Source organism: Trachemys scripta, chromosome 3 (assembly GCF_013100865.1).
Source record: "Trachemys scripta elegans isolate TJP31775 chromosome 3, CAS_Tse_1.0, whole genome shotgun sequence".
NCBI lineage: Eukaryota > Metazoa > Chordata > Testudines > Emydidae > Trachemys > Trachemys scripta.
Window position 1 is genome coordinate 135,710,410 of NC_048300.1, and position 24,592 is coordinate 135,735,001.

The window sequence follows — 24,592 nt, forward strand, 5'->3', positions numbered from 1 at the left end:
ATGTTTTTTCCGTTTAAATAGCTTTAAACTTTTGGTACACCCAAAAAACAGATGTTCACAACTAAAATTACACCACTCACTGCTAAATGTGATTTGGAGATAAATTACACAGTCAACAATTAATACAAACGTAGAATATGCTTTTATAAACTTGCATTCCTTTTATTAGAATGTCCAGCTTTTTCCCCGTTCAGTACCTCTCATTTACAAATGACTTGGCTTTAACAGTTTTTCAGGTGAGGTATAACCTTCAACAAAATCTTTTGCATAGATTAGTTTTAAAAGAAATAGTTAAAACCAAAATATTAGATACCTCATTAATATTACATCAGGGCTTTTATAATAGCATGGGTAGTATTTTCTTTTCAGCTACCTTAAAAAATGTTCATGACTATTCCCTTTTTAAAGAAGGAAATGTAAACATTCAAGCCTCGATGAATTAGATTGACATGGAAAACTTCGTGTTGGAAGCATAATTTTCTGCAGTGGGATGCATCTTAGGAGGTACACAGGACGGGGGGGGGGGAAATCCATTTCTGTGGATATGATAAGGTCCTTGAGACAGAACATGCCTTCTAAAAGCATGCAGCAAAGGAATCCTACTACCACAGATCTATGGTTTGTAGGAGAGGAACTCCTCTTCTTTGTACTTAGAAGGCATGCCAGCAAAGGTGCCCCGAGGAACACCTGAATTAAAATAATTTTATATTACTGGTGTCAGGGGTGTGTGTCGGAATATTTTCAGGAGAAAGTGCCTTGCCATTGGATCTTCAAGCTCCACAAAAATCAGGTTTTTACTCCAAGTGAAGTGAGGAGTTCCTCTTTATGTAAAAGTTAACCAAGTTTTGTGGCGTGGTTTCCTTTGTAGTGTAGATTAATTAATATTGGCCTTATGCAAAATATATAATCGCATTACCATTTAAACAAACCCCAAACCCTATGCGTTAAAAAGGCTGTCAACGATCTGCTAACATAACCTATTGCATACAGGAAAAAACTACCTTAAAAACATTAAGGTTGCATCAGAAGTTAGGAAATGCTAGATATAAGGTTGCCTGTGCAACCTTATTTCTGCCCTCTTGTCTATATGAACTATGATAACGGGAAGTCTGTAGCAGATCCAGGAATAGAATCCAGCCTTTCCTGGATTCCAGATTCATACCTTTAAAATTCAAAAGAACACACCATTTTTTCTCTTGTAACCCTCTTCTTCATTCACTGACTATGCTGCACTGAATCAGGAAAAATAGTGTGTGTTTGTGTAATTAAAAACCAAGCTAAAGGAGAATGAAAAGGGAGAGAGCTTGGAGAAAGAAGAGAATCTTGGCAGGGGACAAAACATGAGGGAGATTCCGTGGAGGACAGAAGGAGGTGGGTGAGAGAGCTTTGGGAAGGTTAGAGAGGGAGAGTGTGTGGGCGTAGGGAGGATTTCCCTGTGCAAGACAGTGGGGGAGAGGAGGCAGCACGTATGTGTGAGTTGTTGCTGGAGCAGAGAGAGAACCAGGGGAAGCTGCAGATATTAATTAGGGGCAATTGAGTTGCGTGTGTGTGGACTTTTGGGGTATGTCTGCACTGCAACTTGGAGATGGGATTCCCGGTGAAGATAGACAGATTTGAGCTAGCATTCTAAAAACTGCAGCATGGACGTCGCAGCATTGGCGGTGGCTTGGGCTAGCCACCCAAGCTCAGATCCAAGGGTTCAGGCAGGTTTGGACTTGCACGGCTAGCCCAAGACACTGCCAATACCACAACATCCACACTGCTATTTTCGAGCTAGTTCAAGTCTACACAGGGAATCACACCTCCCAGCTATAGTGTGGACATATCCTTAGAGGCAGACTGTATAATTTTTTTTTTTTTTAAGAGCGTAGGATGTGTTTTGTGGATTTTGATGCGCAGGGAAAGTGTGAGAGAATTTTTTGGGCAGAGAGGCAGGAGAAAGGTAGAAATTTCTTCGTTCCATCAACTTTTTTGTGTTTTCACTTTTTACCCTTACAGTTTATACTTTCAGTTTAATGGCAATATTGACATATATATGAAAGTACATCATACTCATTCCAGTAACCTTAACTCTGACTCACAACATCTATGTAGACTCTCTTGACACATGCGTAACTGCACAAAAATTTAGAAATGGCCCTTGCCCCAAATATCTTATTAAACTTTTTATGTTACCTCAACTACCATACCATAAATGGTATATATTGCTCCATTGGTTTAGTTACATGTTCGTATTGGCATCCCATCCTTCATTAATAAAAAAAAAAAAAAAAACCTTTTTTTCTAGTTCATGAGCAAACACACTCCAAAGAACATTTTATTTCCTCACTTGGTGATCCAGGCACCTGAAGTTTCTTTTTCATTACAGCTGCCTTTTTCAAACCAAATGAGTAATTGGTTGACAGTTGAATTGTAATCTTAAAATCCAGTAAATTGTTGAAATCCTGCATCACTTTCTGCCTTTAGGTATTGTACATAACTGATGTGTATTGACTTTTTGTCAATTTTCATCTCTGTAAAGAGAAAATTTTAAACCAGTTATTTTAAAAACTAGAGTAAGAGCAAGTTCAAAACAACTTCAAAAAATGTACAAAGACTAGAACTAATTATTTAAAGTCAAGGAAATGAATTCCATCTTCATATTCCTAAATTGACATTAATCTTGATTCTGGAGCAACAAGTATTTGTTGATTTGCTGTCTTTGTTTCTGCTTTGTCTGAACGTTTTGCCAGATGTCTGTAGTAGTTATGCTAATTAAAATGACATTGCGTAATAGAGCTTGCTTTTGCCTCATGCTACTAACTTGGAGATCTCTCATTTAAAGGCATTCTCATTCACTATAACACAATCAGTTGGTCTCTTCCTGCCCTCAAAAAGTGTTCATTTTTACTTCCACCCCACCCTGATTATTTTAACTTTTTGGCAACCATGATCTAATGTTTCAGAAACACATGTGCTGGGTTCTTTAAATTCACAGATGTTGCTAATCTGAAATGAGAATTCCAGATATTTTTTGCAAGCTTATTTCAGGCGGGCTAATTTTAGAATGGTGCTGTTGAATGAAATGTGCACATAATTGTTGTATCAGTCATGAGTGGATCATCTATATCTTGAGTTCCAAGATGAGTTGCAGCTACTATCAACAGCGTAATTCTTCCATTTCTGAATAATCCTGTTTTTAATGGCCAAGTAGTTATATTAAATGGAAGAGATTAATAATTCTCACCTGGTGCCTTACGGGATCTCTGGTCGCTTTACAAACATTCATTAAGCCTCACCACATCACTTTTACATTGGTAAGTATTTATTTCCCCAAATTACTGATGTAGAAAACTAAGTTACTGAGAGGTTATAACTCGTTTATGGTCAGACAGCAAATCCGTGTCAGAGATGAGAATATAACCCCAGTTTCAGACAGCCTTGTCCCGTTCTCTAACCTATAAACTGTTCTCTCCCTTAGGTACTTTTAGAATTTCTTGAATTTAAATGTCAGGTGACAAACTGGAGATGATGGTACTGAGAATTTTTCACTTTCTGGTAGTGTGTTTCTAGAACAGACAGGACTGCTGCACAGAAATACTGGTTAAAGGACTTCATAATTTGTGATATCTTAAACTGTGTCAATGAGATTAGATAGCCATTCTCACGTTTTTGTTTTAATTGATGTGGAAATTAAAACTTCTATCTAGAAAGGCTGCTAAGTCATATTGAAATGACCCAGCATAAATATCTAAAAGTTTAAAAAATGAGCCGCATGTTACAAAACATTGATCGAGTTCTGACTGTTGAATTCTATGGGAGTATGAGGCTGTAACTGTTATAGTACATGTCCTAAATGCTACCTACTGGTAGAAAAGTTACATAATGCAGGTTGAAGACCAAAAATTTTGAGCATTGTCAGCTGTTACTCATGATGTTTTGGTGTTTCCTTTTGGGCAACTGACCTGTCATCTCAGGAGACACTATAAACAATATTAATAAAAATCAAAGTACCAAGGGAAATTGTAAAATGCAATGGATTATGTAACATAAGACTTAGTTTCATTAACATTTCCTTGATGGATTAGCAGTGTTAAAATTTAAACTATTTTCTGTAGCTCTCAGTGATGGATAATTGCTAATGGGTGGAAAGAGAAGAGGAAAGATTACAGCATTGTGTTCAGTAGATTGATAGCAAGATGTGACATAGCTAGAGAACAACTTCCTGCCCTGATTTTCAGAATAGGAAATATTTTTGCTCATTAAAGATGACTAAGAATTTTATTTTGACTTAAAGTGGAATAAGTTTTCTTATAGCTTCTTAATATACGTGAGAGGAACATAACACAGACAGAATGCTTTGCTGTGTGCTACTTCAAAGAACAACAGGTTAGAGCTGGCAGCATCTTGCTCTAGAAATGCCCATAACGTAACTCACTTGAAATAGATGTCGTCATCAGCCCCAGTCCCAAGTGCTAAGCCTGTTCAAACACATGTGACAGAAGATGGTGGAGTAGAGTGCAGAAGCTATTCATATGGTAGGAGTGGTTATTGTATTAGGATATACTTTCTCTTGACAGGCCAGCATTTTTTGAGTTAAAATTCTGCAGCTGTCTCTCTCTCTCCCTCTCTCACTTTCTCTCTGTGGATTTGTACAAATTCCAAGCTCCTGCTGCAACAGTCGCACCCTTCTTATTTTGTTTCTGAGCGGATTTTAGTGTTTTGTTTTGTCTTTTTTTCCAAGCAGGAAACGGACAACAGAGGCGGAGATCCATTCAAGACCTTAGTATTGCTGGAACAGAATCCAATCAGGTAAAATCTTTCAGCCTATGGCTTCTTTATTTGTCTTTCATGAACATTTAGATGAAATCAACTGTAAACTTGTACTGTGTAGAGCTAGTCTTTAAAACTTCATCTATGTGATTAGGGATCATTTAATTTACAAAACATAGAATCTGTTGTTTTACCATCTAAAATAAAATCTGTGAAAGGGCAGCTTATGAAAGATGTCTAGGTGACAAGTTTCTTGATTACAACTTGCCTAAGCAGCACATGTAATATTTATTCAAAAATATATTTTGTTTGTGCATGCTGCATAATTTTGTATGTACTGGTAATGAACCTCAACATAGTATTATCGCTCGAATGTAAATAGTTAGTTATAATGTCTCTCTCTACTTTTTGGAATAAAATGTAATATTGAAATACTATAACAAGGTCTTGTTACTAAGACTTTATTACTTTTACAAGATATTTACTAGTAACTATTGCTTTTTGTATCATGATGTCTAGATACCATGGTAACAAGCACAGTGATACACTCTGAAGTATGAAATATTAAAAGTAAACAGATGTCTCAAATGACCAAAGTACAGTTAGTAGTGCTTTAGCCTTGTTTGTTTTGTGTTGTTCATTTAATTGCTAATTTGTCGGTCAGTAATTCACAGTGGGTTTTTAATCATTAGTGTGAATTAGCAAGGTTCTACTGTAATTTTCAGATCCCTGCTGTAGTTTGAACATGGAAAAATAGGAGCTCAGTGTGTTAATCAGGTTAATCAGGTTTCCATATTAAACAGCCTACTGTAGTAATCCAAAATAGGTGGTAATTTTAGGGGTGTATACTCATCAAAGAGATTAACATTTGATCTCTTTTCAGTTTCATGCAGTGTTGTAGCAACAGAAACCTTGTCCTTCCTCCAAAATCTCATTTGTCTGGTTTATTTGGGAATATGTGCATATATCAGAAGAAAGCATCAGAATCAATTTTAAAATTTCAAAACACTTTTATTACATACCAAACATAATGCTTTTTAAATGAAAGCATTCTACAAATATGAGCACAGTAATAAATCATTCTACATTTACTTAGTCAAGCAGTGTAATTAGAGAAAAGACTTGAAAGAAAATTGAAACAATTTTGGTTATTATTCTGTAACATGTTTAACTATTTTATGATTATGGTTTCAATGCACTTCTATCATACCTATATGCCACTATTTTATGCAATCTTAAAATATTTTTATGTAAGTTCTTTTATTTGTAACTTTCAGTTCCTTCTATTAGCTTTAAAAATTATTAATGTTTGCAGATACCAGATTACAATACTAGTAGGCTAGACATGTAGCGTTTGTATTGGATCTTTTTAACTTTTATGTATCCTGCCTTTGAAAGCTGCTGTGTGCGACTTTCTTAGAGATTTCAGCTGTGTTCCTGCCAAATAATTGCTCCTTCGACCAGGAATAATAGCAATTTTCCTTTTCTTCCCTCCTACCTGTGCCAGCCTAAGGGTTAGAAATCTGTATATCTTTTGTTTTACATTTCTGCTAGGTCTGTCAGTCTGAAATTCTATTCGTATTCAATTTATATTTTGAAATTCAATTTATATTTTGCATTTTGAAGTGCCCTATTATAACTATGAATCATAGTGTAGCGTACAAGATAAGCAGAATAGAGTAATACCTCAAAAGTTATAAGTACACTGTGGATAATGTTTTTTGTGTTCTTCTTTTTGAGGTCTGTGAATGGGAAGCAATGGAAAAGTCTAAAACTAAGACTCTAGAACTTGTAATACCAAGCCAGAACTTTTCAATCACACAACACATTACTGTAGAAAGCAAGCAAGTTTGTCTCCTAGATATGCCCACTGCAGTCTTCACAAGTGGATCTTTGTCCGCTAGCTGGAAGAAAGTGGTGGTGTGCCTTCATCCGCTCTGTTACAGCAGGTTGGGAGAAGCGGAAAAGTGTACAGAGATGGACAAGAAGGGCAAGAAGTATTTGGTGTCATATCAGGAGAAGGTCACTGCATTGTCCTTCCTGCTGACCGGAAGAGTTTGTGGGAGGGCAGTGGTATTTATTGCCCATGAAGCCCTAGAGGGCTTGGGGCACCCATATTTCATAGAATGGGGAGCCAACCCCTTCCTTTTCCTAGACCCCCTTTAAGCTTGCTGAGGAGGGGGGTTTGGGCTCCTACATCTGGAAAATTGGGGAGCCAAGCCCCACCTTCCCCTCCTCCTTCCTGCACTGTACAGTTCGTTGCCAGGTACTCCAGTATTTTAAGTGAATGAAGTTGTGGCCTAATAAACCACATTCATGGCCTCCTGTCTTTCTTCAGGTGTGAATGGACAGAAGGACCTGAGACTGCTCCTAAACTTCAAGGCCTATATTTATGGATTTCCATAACTCTGACCTGAGCTCCTGCTATCCTTGAATTTTTTAATTTAAAACTTGAAAATAATGATTAGCAGCAGTATAAACAACCTACTAGGTAAAGGAGAAAAAATCAGTTTATACAGAGGTTAGAAATCCACACAGCTCTGATCAGTTCACTTATGTTCTCCACATTTCAAATTATATATAAATATATTATCCTTCCCCCACCGCTTTCATTGCAAACATCCTTCTTCTCTACATCTCTGTAGTCTCTCCTTAAACCCACTTCTTTCACCTAGCCTTCATCAATGATCAGTTATGGCACTATTTGCTTACATTCCCACGCCCTTTAAACCCTTGTACTCCACACACTGCATTGGTTGCCAGTGAAGTGACAGGTGATTTTTAGAATGTTGGTTACAATCTATAAAGCCTTAAATGGTCTAGGCCTGCTAAATTGGAGATTGCTTCTCCCTCTCTGCTCTGTCATGCTCTCTATTTCACTATCAATTCCGAGGAAAAAATTGGCAGGAGTTTGCAGTAAGTTATTCTCCATACCTAATTGCCTGCTCTAGCATTCGTTCTTATTAGATACTCACTGGAGCCAAACATAGAAAACTTTAATAGGAGATGCAACTTTTTCTTCAGGCTGAGTGAATGTAAATGCTGGAACCAGCACCTCGTCTGTTGTTCCCAAAATAGGGCATACGACAGTCTTGTCCTGGAGGACAAATATCAGTCTTTTCTTAATGATGGGAAGATATTATATTGTTCTGTTTTGAATGTAGTTTAAATACCATAGTGATTACTCCCTTTATAAATGTATTTGTATTGTCCAATTTAGATTTGTAAGCTTCTCAAGGCAAAGAGCTCTCTAACCCACATATTTTTATTAAGAATGGTGCACAACTGTGGTGCTATAATAAATAATCCAATTGGGACAAGCAGGATGAAAATGAAAGTACATATAATCCAGGCTAAGTTTAGTTTGTATACCATTTTTTTGAAAAACTATTTTTAAATTTTAGTTTACTGTGTCTTCATATACATTTGTACAGTGCCTAGCACAATGGAGCCTCAATCCTGGTGGGTGCCTCTGAGCACAACTGCAGTATAAATATTAAATCATGCATAGTCTTCATCTTCATTGTCCTATAGTTCCTTCACAATTCCTCATTTTACCATTCTGATAACTGAAGACCATGCACCATCTGGCCCATTTGTAGTTGTGTTTGGAAAAAACTAATGTACAAGAGGGAGATCTGTTGTTGTTTTTTTCTCTCAGACTGATCACAGCCATCAGAGATTTAGTGTCTGTATTTTGCTGATTTTGTCAAAGGAGGTCACTTCTCCTTCTTCCCCTTGCAACAACAAAATACAAATTCTGATGTTCTAGACTTGATAGTCCTCCAGCTGCAAACAGTGGAAATCACTATTATATTTTATTGTATTGCTGCTGTGATTAGAAATGTTGTCCAGCACCAATTTCTGGTATTGAATGGCATTATCAACGTGGTCAGTCTAATGCTCTGCAAATAATGATTTGCTGTTTGGTGGACTATTGCATCCAGGGCATGAACAACTGAATACATTAAGCCAGGGGCTTTCAACCTTTTCCAGTTTGTGACACCCCATGTTACAATAAAAAAAAATTGGGACATCCATTCCCATAAAGAAAGGGTGGGTAGATCCTCTGGACTTCTTGACAACCCATGTACTGAGTCACATTTTGTTCTAATTTTCTCCAGCACAGAATCCTTTGAGTGCTTGCTTGCATCTATTCCATTCTAGGTGTGTGCGCGCCCACGTGCACAGTTGTCGGAGATTTTTCCCTTAGCTGTAGCCGTTGGGCTGGCTGTGGCACCCCCTTGAGTGGTACTGCCAGCCCTACGCCCTCTCAGTTCCTTCTTACTGCTTGTGGTGGTTGGTCAGAGCGCCTCTTTCCCTTGCTTCACAAGTGGTCAGCGTTTTTTTCCTACTCGAACCTCTGGTTCCAGCTGTAAATAGTTGGTTTATAGTAGATTCGTTAGTAAGTAGCTGTTAAGTACTGTCAGGGTCCCGGCGGGGACTTTGCTTCAGGCCGGGGCATGCCCTGTTTCTGGGTTTTAAGCCATGCTCTGACTGCAACAGGCCTTCTATGCCTGTAAGTGAGACCCGCATAGGGGAGTCCAACGTTCAAGAGAATGTTGCATCTGTAAGAACTTTCTTCCCAGGATACAGAAATAATAAGACATTCGCTTGAGGACCTCCTCATGGAGGCCGCTTTTCGCCCAGCCTCGGAGCCGGCCTGGACGCAACATCCAGCACTTCGGCCTCCGTATGTAGCAGGCCCCTGGCACCGGGCTCTTCACAGCACCGATCCACTTCACCGGTGCCCAGGAAGAAGACTGAGAAGAGGGACCCACACCGAGCAAGTCGGATCAAGGGGCATTGGGCAAAGGACCCTGCTTGGGCTATCCTCCCACGCTGGAGCCGCAAGGGGGCACCCACCCACCTACCTCCCCATACCCCCCCCGAGGGGACCTTCTGCCCCCTAAGGGATCCACCACCAACTCCTGGGAGTGGTTGGAGACCCAGGCTGATGGCATAGTCCATGCCCTCCCAGTGCCCAGAGAGCAACGGACTCTCCTGTCGCAGCCAGCACCACGTGTGGTGATGGACCCAGCAAAGGATCCCTATGAGGGCAAGCCAGCCGTGAAGGCCTCCCAGAAGATACATGAGCGCTGCCCGTGTCCGGAGCCAAGGCAGAGCCCTTTTTCGCCACGTCCTTGATCTCCGCATCAGCACAGGTCATCAGGTCGCCATTACAGGTCACCGGCACCGTGCTCCCGATCTCCACCCTCATTCCGAACCTCACCCAGAGGGAGGCGCCGGTCGCCTTAGTCGGCACCGGTAGTCTTTGCACCGACGGTCACCAGCACCAAGACCTCAAGGATGCTCCCCAACACGGCGTCACTCCCCATACTCCCAGCACCAGTCTAACAATTCGAGGCAGCAGTCACCCATAGCAACAGTTAGCTGCCAGACTCAAGTGTTGTTGGCCTTGCCCTGGTCACCGGACGAAGATTTCTCTGGCACGGAGAGGGAGTTCAGCCTCTTGCTGAGACAGCACCATCACAACTGGGCTCCGGGGGTTGCATCCGCCGCAGCGATGCCAGCTTGGCAGCAGGGCCAGTAGCCAGCGCAATAGCCTTATTGGAACACCTGGGGCATGCCGGTTATGCTGATGACCCGTCTCCAGTCCTTGGTCGCTGTGGTGGAGGAACAGGTGCCCACCCAGAGACCTCCTTCCCCTGCGGGGGATGATCCCCCGGACCCTCCCCCAGTGGTTCATTCATCGTCGTCCTCTCCAGACGAGGCGGTGGCATTGCCCTCCCATGCTAGCCCACCGGAGAACTTTAAGGAGTACCAAGCCTTGCTCCAACGGGTGGCCACTAACTTAGGCCTTGAGGCAGAAGAGATGGCAGAGCAATCAGACCCATTGTTCAATGTACTCTCGGTGTCCACCCCCGCATGTGTCACACTCCCGGTGCACGAAGGGGTCCTGAACATTGCCAAAGCAAATTAGCAAATGCTGTCTTCCATCCCACTCATTTCCAAGAGGGCCGAGGAAAAGTATTTTGTTCCTGCCAAGGCATTTGAATAATTACATACCCACCCACCCCCGGGGTCGTTGGTCATGTCAGTGGTCAACGAAAAGGACAAGCAGGGGCCTGCTAGTTTCACCCCCAAGAAATAAGGAGGCCAAGAGACTGGATCTTTTTGGAAGAAACATTTATTTCACGGCCAGTCTCCAGTTCCGGGTAGCGAACCACCAGGCTCTTTGGGGGCATTATAATTTTAACCTGTGGGACTCCATGCCCCAGGAGGCGGCCCAAGAGTTAGGGGCTCTTGTGGAGGAAAGTACCGCAGCAGCTCGGTGCTCCCTCCAGATGGTCTGGGATGCGGCCAACTCAGCAGCCAGGGTGGTCGCCTCGGCGGTGGTTATGAGGCGCAACTCCTGGCTTAAGACATAGAAAATCTTCTTCTGTTCGATGGAGTCGGGCTGTTTTCCGATTAGACGGACACGAGGTTGCATGGTCTGAAGGACACTCAGGCCATCCTCTGCTCCCTAGGAATGCATACGCCTGAGTCTGCGATGAAGCCATTCCGGCCGCCGCCCTTCCTCCTTCCATTCACCTGTGCAGCCTGGCCCAGCGAAATACCACGGAGGCCTGAAGCAGGCGTTTTGAGGGAGAACTCAAGAGCAACACTCCAATTACCTCCCCGAATCTGCCCCATCTTTTCCTCAACCATCACCATCTCCATCCCTACTGTTCGACCTGGTTGAGACTCACCTCGGACGGTTGGGTACTAAAAATTGTGTCACTGAGCTACACCCTTCAGTTTTTGTGCCCCTCCCCCCCCCTTTCTTCACCATCCTTCAGGAACCCTTCTCACGAACAGCTCCTCGTTCAGGAGCTAAACAGCCTCCTGCAACTGAGGGCAGTGGAGGAGGCCCTCAAGAAATGAGGGGGGAAGGTTTCTGCTCCCGCTATTTCCTGATCCCGAAGGCAAAAGGGGGCCTACATCCCATTCTGGACCTGACATGACTCAAGAAGTTGAAGTTTTACGTGATATCCCTGGCCTCCATCATTCCTTCCCTGGATCCAAGAGACTGGTACGTTGCTCTCAACTTGAAAGATGCTTCTTTCCATATCTCTCTCTTTCAAGGGCACAGACTGTTCCTCCATTTTATGGTGAGCCAGTGCCATTTCCAGTTCACGGAGCTCCCTTGGCCTCTCCTCGGCCCCACAGGTCTTTACAAAATGCATGGCCCCAGTAGCCACTTACCTGAGGCATCGGGGAGTCCAGGTCTACCCTTATCTCCACGATTGGCTCATCAAGGGCAGATCACAGTATCAAGTGCAGAGCAGTCTCGTTCTGCTGTGGTCCACATGCCGCAACCTGGGCCTGTTAGTGAACGAAAAGAAATTGACTCTCGTACCAGTGCAACGGATAGAGTTTATCGGGGAGGGCCAGGGCATTCTTTCCGGAGACCTGGTTCCAAACCATGTTAGACGTAATCTCCCACGTGAGGGACCACCCACTCACCACCACCCGCACTTGCCGAAGGTTGCTAAGCCACATGGATGCTTGTACTTACATGGTCCGTCATGCCCAACTCCACCTCCAGCTGCTGCAGGTGTGGTTGGCATCGGTCTATATTCCCAACAGGCACAACCTGGACCTGGTTGTCAAGGTACATCTGGGCATCACTGGCGTGGTGGATGGACCCCACATCAGTGTTGCAGGGAGTCCCCTTGGCGGCCCTGTCCCCGTCGCTAACTCTGGTGTCGGACACCAGGCTGAGGAGCCCACCTGGGCAAGCTCAGCACACAGGGCAGTGGTCAGGGGTCTATTGCACCCTCCACATAAATGTCAGGAAGTTCAGGGCAGTTCGCTTGGCCTGCCAGGCTTTTCGGTCCCAAAGTGGTTCAAGTCGTGACTGACAACACTACCACAATGTTTTATATCAACAAGCAGGGTGGAGCCAGGTCCTCAGCCCTCAGACTATGGGACTTCTGTGTGCAGCATGCCATTCATCTTGTAGCAGCGCACCTCCCCGGAACCAAGAACGTATTGGCAGATTGCCTCAGCAGAACCTTCTCATCTCACCACCAGTGGTCTCTCCACCCGGATGTGGTCAACCAGATCTTCCAAAAGTCCTCAGGTGGACTTGTTCATGACTCACAAGAACAGGAAGTGCTACCGGTTCTGCTATTTCAGGGGGTCAACTGGGTCCCTGTCAGACACCTTTCTACTTCCTTGCTCAGGGACTCTGATGTACGCTTTCCCGTCGGTACCATTGCTTCACAAAGTCCCTCATGAAAATCAAGCAGGACAAGGACAAAGTTATCCTGATAGCCCCAGCTTGGCTTCACCAGCACTGGTTTGGCACGCTCGTGGATCTGTCAGTGACAACACCGATGCCACTGCCCCTGTCAGGAGAGCGCTAGTCTTCTACATTGAGAGGACAAAGCCATTTCGCAAGTCAACGCAATTGTTCATCAGGGTGGCGGATGGGATGAAAGGTCTGGGGGTATCCACCCAGAAAATTTCATCTTGGATCACAGCCTGCATCCAATTCTGCTTTGATCAGGCAAAAGTGCTTCCACCAGCGATCATGACCACCCACTCAGCTAGAGCACAAGCCTCATCGGCAGCCTTCCTGGCCCAGGTGTCAATTTCTGATATCTGCAGGGACGCCACATAGTCATCCGTACATATGTTCAAAAGTTAAGCATGTAGTGAGAGGTGAACTACTTCCAGCTGTGTGCACTTGTTTAATTTCTTATTGTGGAAACACTGGAAATGAACTGGGTTCCTTAGTTTTCTCATAAGCTGAAGCTGACATGTTCTAGTGCAGGGGTCGGCAACCTATGGCACGCAAGCTGATTTACTGTGGCATGCTGCTGCCGGCCTGGGGTCCCTGCCACCGGCCCTGCTCAGCCTGCTGCCAGCCTGGATGGATGGAACCCCGGGCCGGCAGCCAGGACCCAGCTGGCAGGAGCTGGCAGACGGAACCCCAGACGGAACTCAGCCCGCTGCTGGCCTGGGGTCCCAGCTGCCGGTCCGCTCAGCCCGCTGCCAGTCTGGGGTTCCATCTGCCAGCCCCTGTAAATGTAAAATGTATTACTGGCACGTGAAACCTTAAATTACCGCAAATAAATGAAGACTTGGCACACCACTTCTGAAAGGTTGCCGAGCCCTGTTCTAGTGAATGCAGCTTCTGACTCTAGTGTGATAATTGTTATGTAGAATCATAACAGGATGCTCAAAATGCAACCTCCTGAGTACATTGTATAAGGCAGAGCCCAGCCGCCCAGGGAGGTGGGGCTCAGGCCTCAGCCCTAGGTGGTGGGGCTCAGGTTACAGGCCCCCGGCCCACAGATGAAGTCTTGGGCTTTGTTGTCCCCATTTCTTTCCCCATCCCTCCCCCCCTGGGGTGGTAAGGTTCGGGTAGGCTCAGGCTTCAGTCTCCCCTCCTGTGGTTGTGTAGTAATTTTTGTTGTCAGAAGGGGGTCGCGATGCAATGAAGTTTGAGACCTGCTGTTATAATTCAAAGATAAATTTTAGATGAGGGTGAAATGATTCCTATATAATTTCTATATATGCTCGTAAAGTTGATCAAGCATTTTGAGAGCTTTCAGAATAAAAAGAACTGTAGAAATGAACGCTCTTGTTTCTTTATATCAGTTAGCCAGCTCCAAAACGGCTAGTAAAACAAACTCTTGAACCAGTCTTCCCTTGTTTTGGTTTTGTCACTGTCACAGACTATAATAAGAGTCTTATTTAAAAATCTTGTTTTATTTGTGCAGGAGAGCAGAAACAGCAGTAGGTCATCTAGTCCTAGTGTGAGAATGATCACTACCCCAGGACCAGCCTCTGAAAAGCCAGCTCGTAGTCTTCCATGGACACCTGATGAATCTACAGGTGATGTTTGGTTTGGTTTTTGTTTTTTTGTTCTTGTCTTAACATTCTGAAAGGTTTATTTTATAATATATTTTGATTAAGATCAATGTGTGTGTAAACTTTACAAAGAAATTGAATAATAGAGCAATTGATTGGTTTTAGTTTTCTGACTCATTTAAACCATTACTGCATTTGCTCACTGGTTGTACAAATTCTTTAAGTAGACTCAGTGAAATTACATAAACTCTTAACTATAGTTCATTAAAAGCAAAATATATAATTTTCCTATGATGCTACTATAAATAGAATATTCTACTTAACAATTTTGAACATGAATTTTGATGCTGCATTTTTTAAAACACAAGGCAACATTTTATTTGTATGTGTACATTATAAATACACATGTCTAGATTTCAGTGAGCCACCTTTTTGGATAAAGTACTACTCAGGATAAGTAAGGGTGGCAGTTTCAGGCCCATATCTCTGGAGAGGTGTGGGGGGAGGAAGAAGGCATGTACACACATGCTTTTGCAAGGTGTTTTACAAAAGTTAGCATGAACTTTTATTTCAGAAGTGTGTAAAATATTTGTTTACCAGAGTATCACTCTTTTTTGTTACATTACAGTCACTCAGCCATGTTTTATAATAGTGGAATCTAGTTAAAGAATTCTTATACTCTTAGTCCAGTGCTTACAAACCATTATAAAAGGATCAGAACTTCAACACGCTAACACCGTCGGTTCTCTGTGACATCCTAAGATCACAAGTGGGCAGGCTTTCTGACATATTTGTCTCAGAAATGATATGTAGCACTGGGAGCCCAGAGTCTCGGTTCCTTTCCAAGGACAGTCTTTAGTTCATGGTTTGTGTAAATCTAAGTAGGAAAAAAAAATACAAGATATCAGAAAAACTGTTTCAAAAAGTTCTCGTTTTAAGGCAAGGTTGGTTACAGCATGACCTTGGGTAGCCCTCTCTTTTGGTTCTCAGTGTCTACATGCGAGTCATTATCTTTAGTTCTCATTTTGCTGTTTGTTAAGGAGGAGAAAGGCAGTTTCTCCTTTCTCGCCCTCCCATTTCGTTTACCTTTTTGAAGCTGTTTTTGGAGATATGGTAGGTAACCTTTGGGAAGCAACACCTTTTCATTTTCGCCGCTGCCGCCACCCCACTACTTTATGGCAGATGCTTTTGGGGTATGGCTGAGCAGCCCACTTCTTTCCCACCTATCCTCTACCGTTTGCTCTCCTGATAGCAGTCCCACAGTGCTGGAACCCAGTAGTTTCTCCACTTAATCCTACTGCTGTATCTTAAGATTTAGCAATAGGCTTGTGTCCCTCAGATCTTGGGCTTCTAAAGATACAAAGCATGTGAGATTCCAGAAGCATGCTATGTAGTTCGGAGGGAAAGTTCTGGGAAGGCCCATGGTGTTACTGTTTTGGAAGAGAGCAACAGCAGCGAGGCCCAGCAGAGATGTTATAGGGTTCCCCCATTACTCATCTGCTATCCCTAAGAGTATTGAAGAGAAAGGTGTCCTTGGGCGGTTTAATTTCATGTCTGAGTAAAGTCAGTCATGTCATGACTGAACAAAGTTTGTGTTCATTTTGTTTTTCAGAGCTGTTTTGCCCAGCCTTAATTTAAATTCAGTTAATGGGTAGTAGGGTGACCAGATAGCAAGTGTGAAAAATCAGAACAGAGGGTGGGGGGTAATAGACACCTATATTAAAAAAAAAAGCCCCAAATCTCTGGACCGTCCCTATAAAATTGGGACATCTGGTCACCCTAATGGGTAGGCTAACTGGCTGATCCCTCATAAACAAGAATGGCATAGCAAATAACTTTATAAACAGGCAGCCAGAATGCAAACTCTGCAAAAAACTTATATTCAACTAAAATGGCCTCTAGAAATTTATAAAGGTGTAATATTTAATCTTTTTTTCCTTTCAGTACAATAGATCATACTCTAATAATGTTGTCATTCTCAACTAACTTTACAAAACACAAACCAAAAAAAACTGATATTTCCATATATCATTCTGCATATTGATGTTTAGTTTTGTTTAAATAATAATCCTTTTTTGCTAAGGAAGTATAGTGTCTTATGGATGTCCTACATGGAAATGTACAATTAACTCAATTGAAAATATATTATAGCTGTGGTATTGTTGTTACAGATACCAATGGGTCAGATAACTCCATCCCAATGGCATATCTTACACTAGATCACCAGTTGCAGGTAATAATTGTATATCTTATGAGCAATTGAATTTTTAATTCAGTCTAAACTAGTCTAAAAGTATTTTCATCTTTTTTTTTCCCTGAGTGACATAAATATGGGCTAAAAAAAATTGTTTTTCGTATTCGTTGATGTTTGTTTGTGTACTGCCTAACTTTTGAACAAGGCTAAAAAAAATTATTCTGTAACCTGAGATTGGTTGACTCAGATTTAATCAAGCTATTAAAAACAAGCCCTGGGAAATATGATCCTTAAAACAAATTGAAATCTTAGTTTAAAAGTATGAATAAGAAATTTGCTCGAGGTCATAGAATAAAATTGCTACGGTCTCATCCAAACTTTATTTGTTCTATGGATGATCAAATAGTGCTTTGATCATCATCCTTTGTAACAAAGAATGTGGTAGAGCAATAAATGTAGATGTTAGGTCTGATTCAGCTTTGGCAACAGTGCACTAAGATTTTTCCAGGGCATGGTTTAACACTTATTTTTAAAAGCTTACTAGTTTCTGAAAGCTGGTATAAATATATTGCAGACACATTCTAACACACTATTATTGAGATATCAGTTGATTAGATTTTAACATGTCTGATTTATTTTCAGCCTCTAGCACCATGCCCAAACTCCAAAGAATCTATGGCTGTATTTGAACAGCACTGTAAAATGGCACAAGAATATATGAAAGTTCAGACTGAAATTGCATTGCTGTTGCAGAGAAAGTAAGTAAAATGCTTGTAACGAGGAAAAAATAGATTTAGAAATATTGAGATGAGACAAGTGAAGTGTATCTTTGTGTACTGGAGTACTATATCGCTGTTTCAGTGACTTTCATTTTTATGGCTTTATTAGAAAGAAGGATTTGAGTGACAGAGAATAGCAGTTAAGAATATTTTTTCAACGAATATTTATTAGTGTCTGAAGTAGGAGTGCTGCTTTAAACAGATTTTTCTTTTTAAGGTCCCAATCCTGCATCGAAGTCTGTAAGATTACTCCATGTGCTTAACCTTAAGCATATGTACTTACGTGCAGGATCGGGGACTAAGGGCTGGTCTCCACTACGGGGAGATCGAGGCTGCTGCAATTGATGCAGCAAGGATTGATTTAGCAGGTCTAGTGAAGACCCGCTAAATCGATGGCAGAGCGCTGTCCGGTCGACCCCGGTACTCCAGCTCTCCGAAAAGAGTAAGGGAAGTCAACTGGGGAGCATCTCCCGTTGACTCAGCGCTGTGAAGACACAGGGGTAAGTCGACTTAAGCTTTGTCGACTCCAGCTACGTTATTCACGTAGCTGGAGTAGCATAACTTAGGTTGACTTAACCCCAGCCATTCGTCTGAATAAATTGTGGCAAGACATTAGGCCCCAGTTATGCAATGAGCTCTGAGCAATCAGACTCCTTCACCCTAGTGATTTAGAGTGACAATATATACGATGCAGGTCCCATTGTATGAACTTTATTATAGGTTTGGAGCCTTTACTTAGTGAGATTTTAAAAGAATTTTACAGATTAGAATAATGTATAGAAAAGCTCTGGGTTTGCATTCAGTATTGAGTTAATGTACTGAGAAGTATAGAGAATAATGTAAAAACCAGTTTGGTTGTTGTGAACTCTTAGGCCTTTCTGTTGTACTAAATATTACACCTGAGACATGATCTTCATAAACTCAGTGACAAATGAAATAAAAAGTTGAATTTGGTTAAAAATAAAAATATACTGTAGTGACTACTCGCAAAAACAAGCAGGTGTCAGTCTCAATGGGTAGTGATCAACGGCTCGATGTTTAGTTGGCAGCCAGTATCACGCGGAGTGCCCCAGGGGTCGGTCCTGCGGCTGATTTTGTTCAACATCTTTATTAATGATCTGGATGATAGGAATGATTGCACTCTCAGCAAGTTCGCAATTGACACTAAGCTGGGGGGAGAGGTAGATACACCGGAGGGTAGGGATAGGGTCCAGAGTGACCTAGACAAACTGGAGGATTGGGCCAAAAGAAATCTGATGAGGTTCAACAAGGACAAGTGCAGAGTCCTGCACTTAGGAAGGAAGAATCCCAGGCGCCGCTACAGGCTGGGGACCAACTGGCTAAGGAGCAGTTCTGCAGAAAAGGACCTGGGGATTACAGTGGACGAGAAGCTGGATATAAGTCAGCAGTGTGCCCTTGCTGCCAAGAAGGCCAACGGCATATTGGGCTGCATTAGTAGGAGCATTGCCAGCAGATCGAGGGAAGTGATTATTCCCCTCTATTTGGAATTGGTGAGGCCACACCTGGAGTATTGCATCCAGTTTTGGTCCCCCCACTACAGAAGGGATGTGGACAAATTGGAGATAGTCCAGCGGAGGGCAACAAAAATTATTAGGGGGCTTGGGCACACGACTTATGAGTAGAGGCTGAGGGAACTGGGCTTATTTAGTTTGCAGAAGAGAAGAATGAGGGGGAATTTGATAACAGCGTTCAACTATCTGAAGTGGGGTTCCAAAGAGGATGGATCTAGACTGTTCTCAATGGTAGCAGATGACAGAACAAGGAGTAATGGTCTCAAGTTGCAGTGGGGGAGGTCTAGGTTAGATATTAGGAAACACTATTTCATTAGGAGGGTTGTGAAGCACTGGAATGTGTTACCTAGGGAGGGGATAGAATCTCCATGCTTAGAGATTTTTAAGGTCAGGCTTGACAAAGCCGTGGCTGGGATGATTTAGTTGGGGATTGGTCCTGCTTTGAGCAGGGTGTTGGACTAGATGACCTCCTGAGGTCTCTTCCAACCCTGATATTCTATGATTCTATGATTTTTATTCTCCATAACATTTTAATGTTAACATTTTTTTATCTTTAGACAGGAGCTAATAGCAGAACTGGACCAGGATGAGAAAGACCAGCAAAACACATCCCGTCTGGTACAAGAACATAAAAAGCTTTTAGACGAAAACAAAAGTCTTTCGACTTACTACCAGCAATGCAAAAAACAGTTAGAGGTCATCAGAAATCAGCAACAGAAACGACAAGGCACATCATGATTCACTGGGACCTTTCAAATCAAAAATATGCACAGAAAAGACTTTTGTATTATCCCTTATTATGACAGCTCATGGGTGTTAGCTTCTTGATGTGTTCAGAATGCCTATATTTGTCTGCTGCACTTAGAACGTCATTTATTTTCCTTTTCTTATGGTGAACATTCAGTTCACCAGGTTTATTGAATGAGGTGGGAGAACAGTGACTTGAATTAATCACCAGCACTCAGCTTACACAAATACAGTGAACTGTGGCTGTACACGTGCTCGGTGTGTGAAGGCTAGCCTAACAAAAGCATTAAAATGGCTGCTAAATTGTAAGATCTTGTTTTAATTTCTGATGTTACCTCAATAAGAGCAAAACAAAAACTTCTGTTTTAGAATGGTTTTGTTCTTGTCTCATCTCAAACAAATTTACAGTGACAGTCATTTTCTCATGCACCATGCTGCAGAGCTGATGTTGATTGACCAGAGTAATTCATGATGCATTAGTGATACCTTTTCCCTTAGATTTAGTGCATTTTTCCACATGCAAAATGGTAGTCAGACTGATGCCAACATCACTGGTTCAGTGGTTGATAGCCCTGCATTTTGACTAATATAATTCTTGTAATCTTGCATTCATAAAATATTTGAAGCAAAAGGCTGTATTTTCTTTACTTTTTTCGGGTGAGGAGTGGGATGGCATGCAGTTTCACCTAATCATATTGGACAAAAAATTATGATGGTGATTGAGCAAAGTGGGTCTCTTGTATAAAAGGGGAAAAAAATCAAAATGTGTGGAAGCATCTGTTAACCTTTAAAGCTTTTGTGCCTGTAGCATCTTTGGAAGCCAATTCAGAAAGCAAATGAATATAAAGTTCTATATAATCATTCCCTTCATATTAGTTATTGGGATCTTTTTGAACCCTGATTGAAATGCTGAAAGGAAAACATCCGTATTCACCATACATGTAAATAAGTTTGTTTTGGATAAAGAGCTGAGGACTTGAGTGATTTTTATTTATTTTTAAATACAAAAACATGTTATGAAGTAGGGAATGCAGATGGACAAAGCTGGTCAGAAAACGAGAGAAATGGCTTAGTCTGCTTTGTGAATCCTAGTTATTTCAGTCGTTTGAGAAGTGTTCAAAGCAAGCCTGCCACAGAATGCCTACTGCCTTTGTGACTGAAGAGTTGCATTTAACAAACTCAAACAAAACATGGAATGGTCAATATCTGTATTTGCCATGATTATGTGGGCAGAAATCACCGAAAATGGATTGTTTGGATTATAAACTAACTTTCAATTGAGTCACTTTTTAATAGAATCCTAAACTATTTTTAAGTTTCTCAGACTCGGGTTTTAATAACATTAATCTTTTGCAAAGAGAAAATATAAAATGAAAACTTAGACTCTTGTGTCATCAAAATACCAGCGAGATGATCAAAAGTTTATTGTGATGATTTAGTTGTTGGGCTTCATTTCAGATAAATAAATTAGTGCAAGAGTTCATTGGTAGTGCTTGGTAAAATACTTAGTGGTAAAAACCTCACTACTTTTCTCTTCTCCTCTTCTTCCTATCTGATAAATGTTGATATTATTGTGAATGTATAAGAATATCAAAGATGAAGGATAGCTTACTGAGCAGTGTCATTCTAACTTTAAAATAAACCTATTATTGGCAAGCCTTTCGGGAGTTAAAACCCTTCCCTCACTTTATTTAAATAAAGGAAGGGTTATCATTCCCGAAACCTTAGCAGATAATTTGATTAGTTAGCTGAAACTGATATTGGGATCAACTTAAGGGCACACATATTTATAGCAAAATGTAATTGGCAGAGAAAATAACTGTAGTATTAGGAATAGCACAAGTGATCCAAAGCATTGCTGTTTGCATACATCTGTCCATCTACCAAAATGGACACAGTCAGTGTTCAGCAGCTTCTTAGCATGTGTTTAAGCATGAAGTAGAGTAGAATGAATACTAATGCTTGACTTCACATGCATGGTTAATAATTGCAAAATCATTTCCCAGGACAGTTATTGAGGTTCTTCTGTGTCATAATGAAACACGTTTACATAAATTAATATTAACACTTCATATGCAAAGTCACTTTATGGCAAAGTTTGAATAATGGAAATGAAAGCAATGCTAACTTCATTTAGTGGTACATAATACAAAAGTCTAAGTTAGAACTGTTGCTTATAACCTTTTAAGTTTACATTGAAAAGGGTCTCAGATTGTAAAATAAGTAATGTACACTGTGGAATTCAGCTCCATTCACTACTTAGATTGTGTTGCCATTCTAACGATATTTTCCAGGGGGAATATAGAGTTCATGTCCTTTTGCCTTTCAATCTTCCCTTCCCTAATTCCACCAAAAATTTGAACTATTAGCCCCCACTTTCTCAATGAAGTCTTCTGTGTGGGCAAAATCCTTGTACATCTCCCCCAGCAAACCTAGAGGATAGCAATGGCTATTTGAGCCAAGGAGAATTAACAATTTATCATCTTGTGACTTCAGAATTTTCAAAAGGCTTTTGTTTTTAAGTTGTTTACAAATGTGCTTTTATTTTTTCTGTTAAGCTATTTTGGGGTGTTCAGGACATATTTTTCATGTCATCTTTTACTCAGTTAAAGCTATCCCTCTAGTCATGGATGTGTAACATCTAGTTTTGTCTGGGCGCTGCCTCCTCATTCTCAAAACGGTAACAGGTTCTGCTTTTTGTCAAAGTATGTGTTGTGTAAGACATTGTGTAATGAAAGTATGCTTCTTTATACTGTGCAGTTTTACCAAAAAATGCTTTTTTAGGCTTTATTTTTGTTTTTTGATGAAAAGTTGAAGATTGTAATTCAGAACTTGTACATAAAATGGTGAATGATTTCATATGATGTGGGAATGAGCAGTGTGGCTTTCTGCTACAGGGGTGTTTTACATTACCAGGAATCAAATTAATAAAAGCTGAAAGACTTTAACAGACTTGTAATGCCCCACCACTTGCCACGGCATCTTTGATCTGTGAGGGAATCCCACGGCTCGTGGGACACAGCCATCGGTACCACCAGGAGAACACTTCTGTTCTTTGCTGTTTTCCTTGATGCATGCGGAGGGACAGCTATGGACAAACAGGTCCCACCACAGCTGCATGTCAACACTGAATCCACCTCGGACAACCCTATCTGGAGATATTTGCCTGGTTCTGTTCCTAACACACACACACGTGTCTTTGTGAGAGAGGCTTCACTGGAATACAGAGGCACTCGCAATCAATCCATTGAGCATCCTGTCTCCCTGGATAACAGTAACTTTATCCCAGTTCTGTCCCATTGTCCCCGGACTGCCTGTTCTACCAAGGGGTTCCCAGATGCCATGCTCAAACATACTTTATTTATTTATTTATTTATTTATTTATTAACAGTAGGAGCAGTGTGGGAAGAGCATTCCCAACCCTTGTGAATAGGAGTTCCCCACGCTAGTGGTTGGGGAGAAAAATCCTCCTAAACCAGGTCTCACATACGTGTGTGATGCTGTTTAAAACAGATTAACTTTTTTAAGGACTTAAATATATTCCAGAATTGATTGTTGTGAAGTAAATTGTGTGTAGTCAACTTTAATACTTTCACTGGTTCAGGTGCATGGGATTTTTTTAAATAAGTTCCAGTCTTGTTGCTTATGCTCTTTATTTAATTACTAAATCCTGATGTAATAGAGTTATATCAAAAAAAAGGTGCTGCAGTTGTTTGCACCTATCAGAGTGTCAGTTTATTATTTCTGAGCACTTTTAACGCCTTCTTTAATCTGGCAGATTGAGGAATTAGGTCAGTTTAGTGTGCAACAATTCCTCCCATCTGCTCCACACAGTTGAAATGTGACATCTTTCCCTGCCTCCTGTACTGTACATGGCTGACTGTTTTAATCAGTGTGACACAGCAGAATTGAATGTAGATTAAATTAATACAAACCTGTTACAAGGTGTAAAACTGTGAATAAGAATTTGACGTGATTTCAGTAAGGCAGTATTGTTACTAAAGTCATTATTTATGCTTTATAATTACATTCCTGGATCTCAAAAGTATTTTCAAAATTAGTTAACGGAGCCTCAGAAGGGTTTTGGTCCAATTTACATATGGGTAAATAGAGGCATGAAAATGTTAAATGACCAACATTATACATGGTCAGTGGCAGAGCTAGGAATGAAAGCAGGAAGATCTGAGTCTGTCTCCTGGTTTGTAAGACTGGACTGTTCTCCCTGTGTCTAGTTTCAGTACAATCGGAGGAAATCAAGTTGGGTGGGATTGTTCTTCTAGATGCACTCATGTGAAGCAGAAGGGTCAGCTACCTCCTGAGCACCAGCTTCCCCATCTGTGCCTACAATGGGCTCTGCATGGGTCTAAAGACCTGCAGTAGGATAGGACTGATGGGCTGCTTGGTTATGCCATCACCATAGAGGTTGAACTTGAGAATGTAATCTCTTTTCTTCAGAAATGCATACACCCCAGGGTGGCTGCCAGGACAGGAGGCAATTATGACAGTCATCGTCTGCCTCCTGCTTACACTAGTTCACAGATGGGGGACATACCCTGAGCCTCATAGAGCATAAATCCATTAGCACAGGAGTGCCCAGCTGGTGTGAAGTCAAAGTTCTTCATATTCCTTGAGTGCTTGCTCAGGTCGATTCCATTCTAGGTGTGTGCATGCCCATGTGCGGTCGTCTGAGTTTTTTTGCCTTTGTGGTACCCGTAGGGTCGGCAGTGGTGTCCACTTGAGTGCCACGCTCATACGTGGGT

The 24,592-nt window shown here is 41.6% G+C and overlaps 1 protein-coding gene across 5 annotated transcripts in view; it reads left to right on the forward strand.

The window, feature by feature from the left end:
- Positions 1-23,861, forward strand: part of MAP3K7 (mitogen-activated protein kinase kinase kinase 7) — a 62,815-nt gene extending 38,954 nt beyond the window's left edge. For 3 of the 5 annotated variants that reach the window (XM_034766023.1, XM_034766025.1, XM_034766027.1), the window contains 5 exons: positions 4,724-4,791; positions 14,490-14,604; positions 16,752-16,813; positions 17,417-17,532; positions 19,643-23,861. In XM_034766023.1, the coding sequence (XP_034621914.1) occupies positions 4,724-4,791; positions 14,490-14,604; positions 16,752-16,813; positions 17,417-17,532; positions 19,643-19,823 (542 nt within the window). In that variant the 3' untranslated portion in view covers positions 19,824-23,861. The remainder of the gene's footprint in view (positions 1-4,723; positions 4,792-14,489; positions 14,605-16,751; positions 16,814-17,416; positions 17,533-19,642) is intronic. The other 2 variants (XM_034766024.1, XM_034766026.1) reach the window with 1 other exon arrangement.
- Positions 23,862-24,592: the final 731 nt, after the last annotated feature.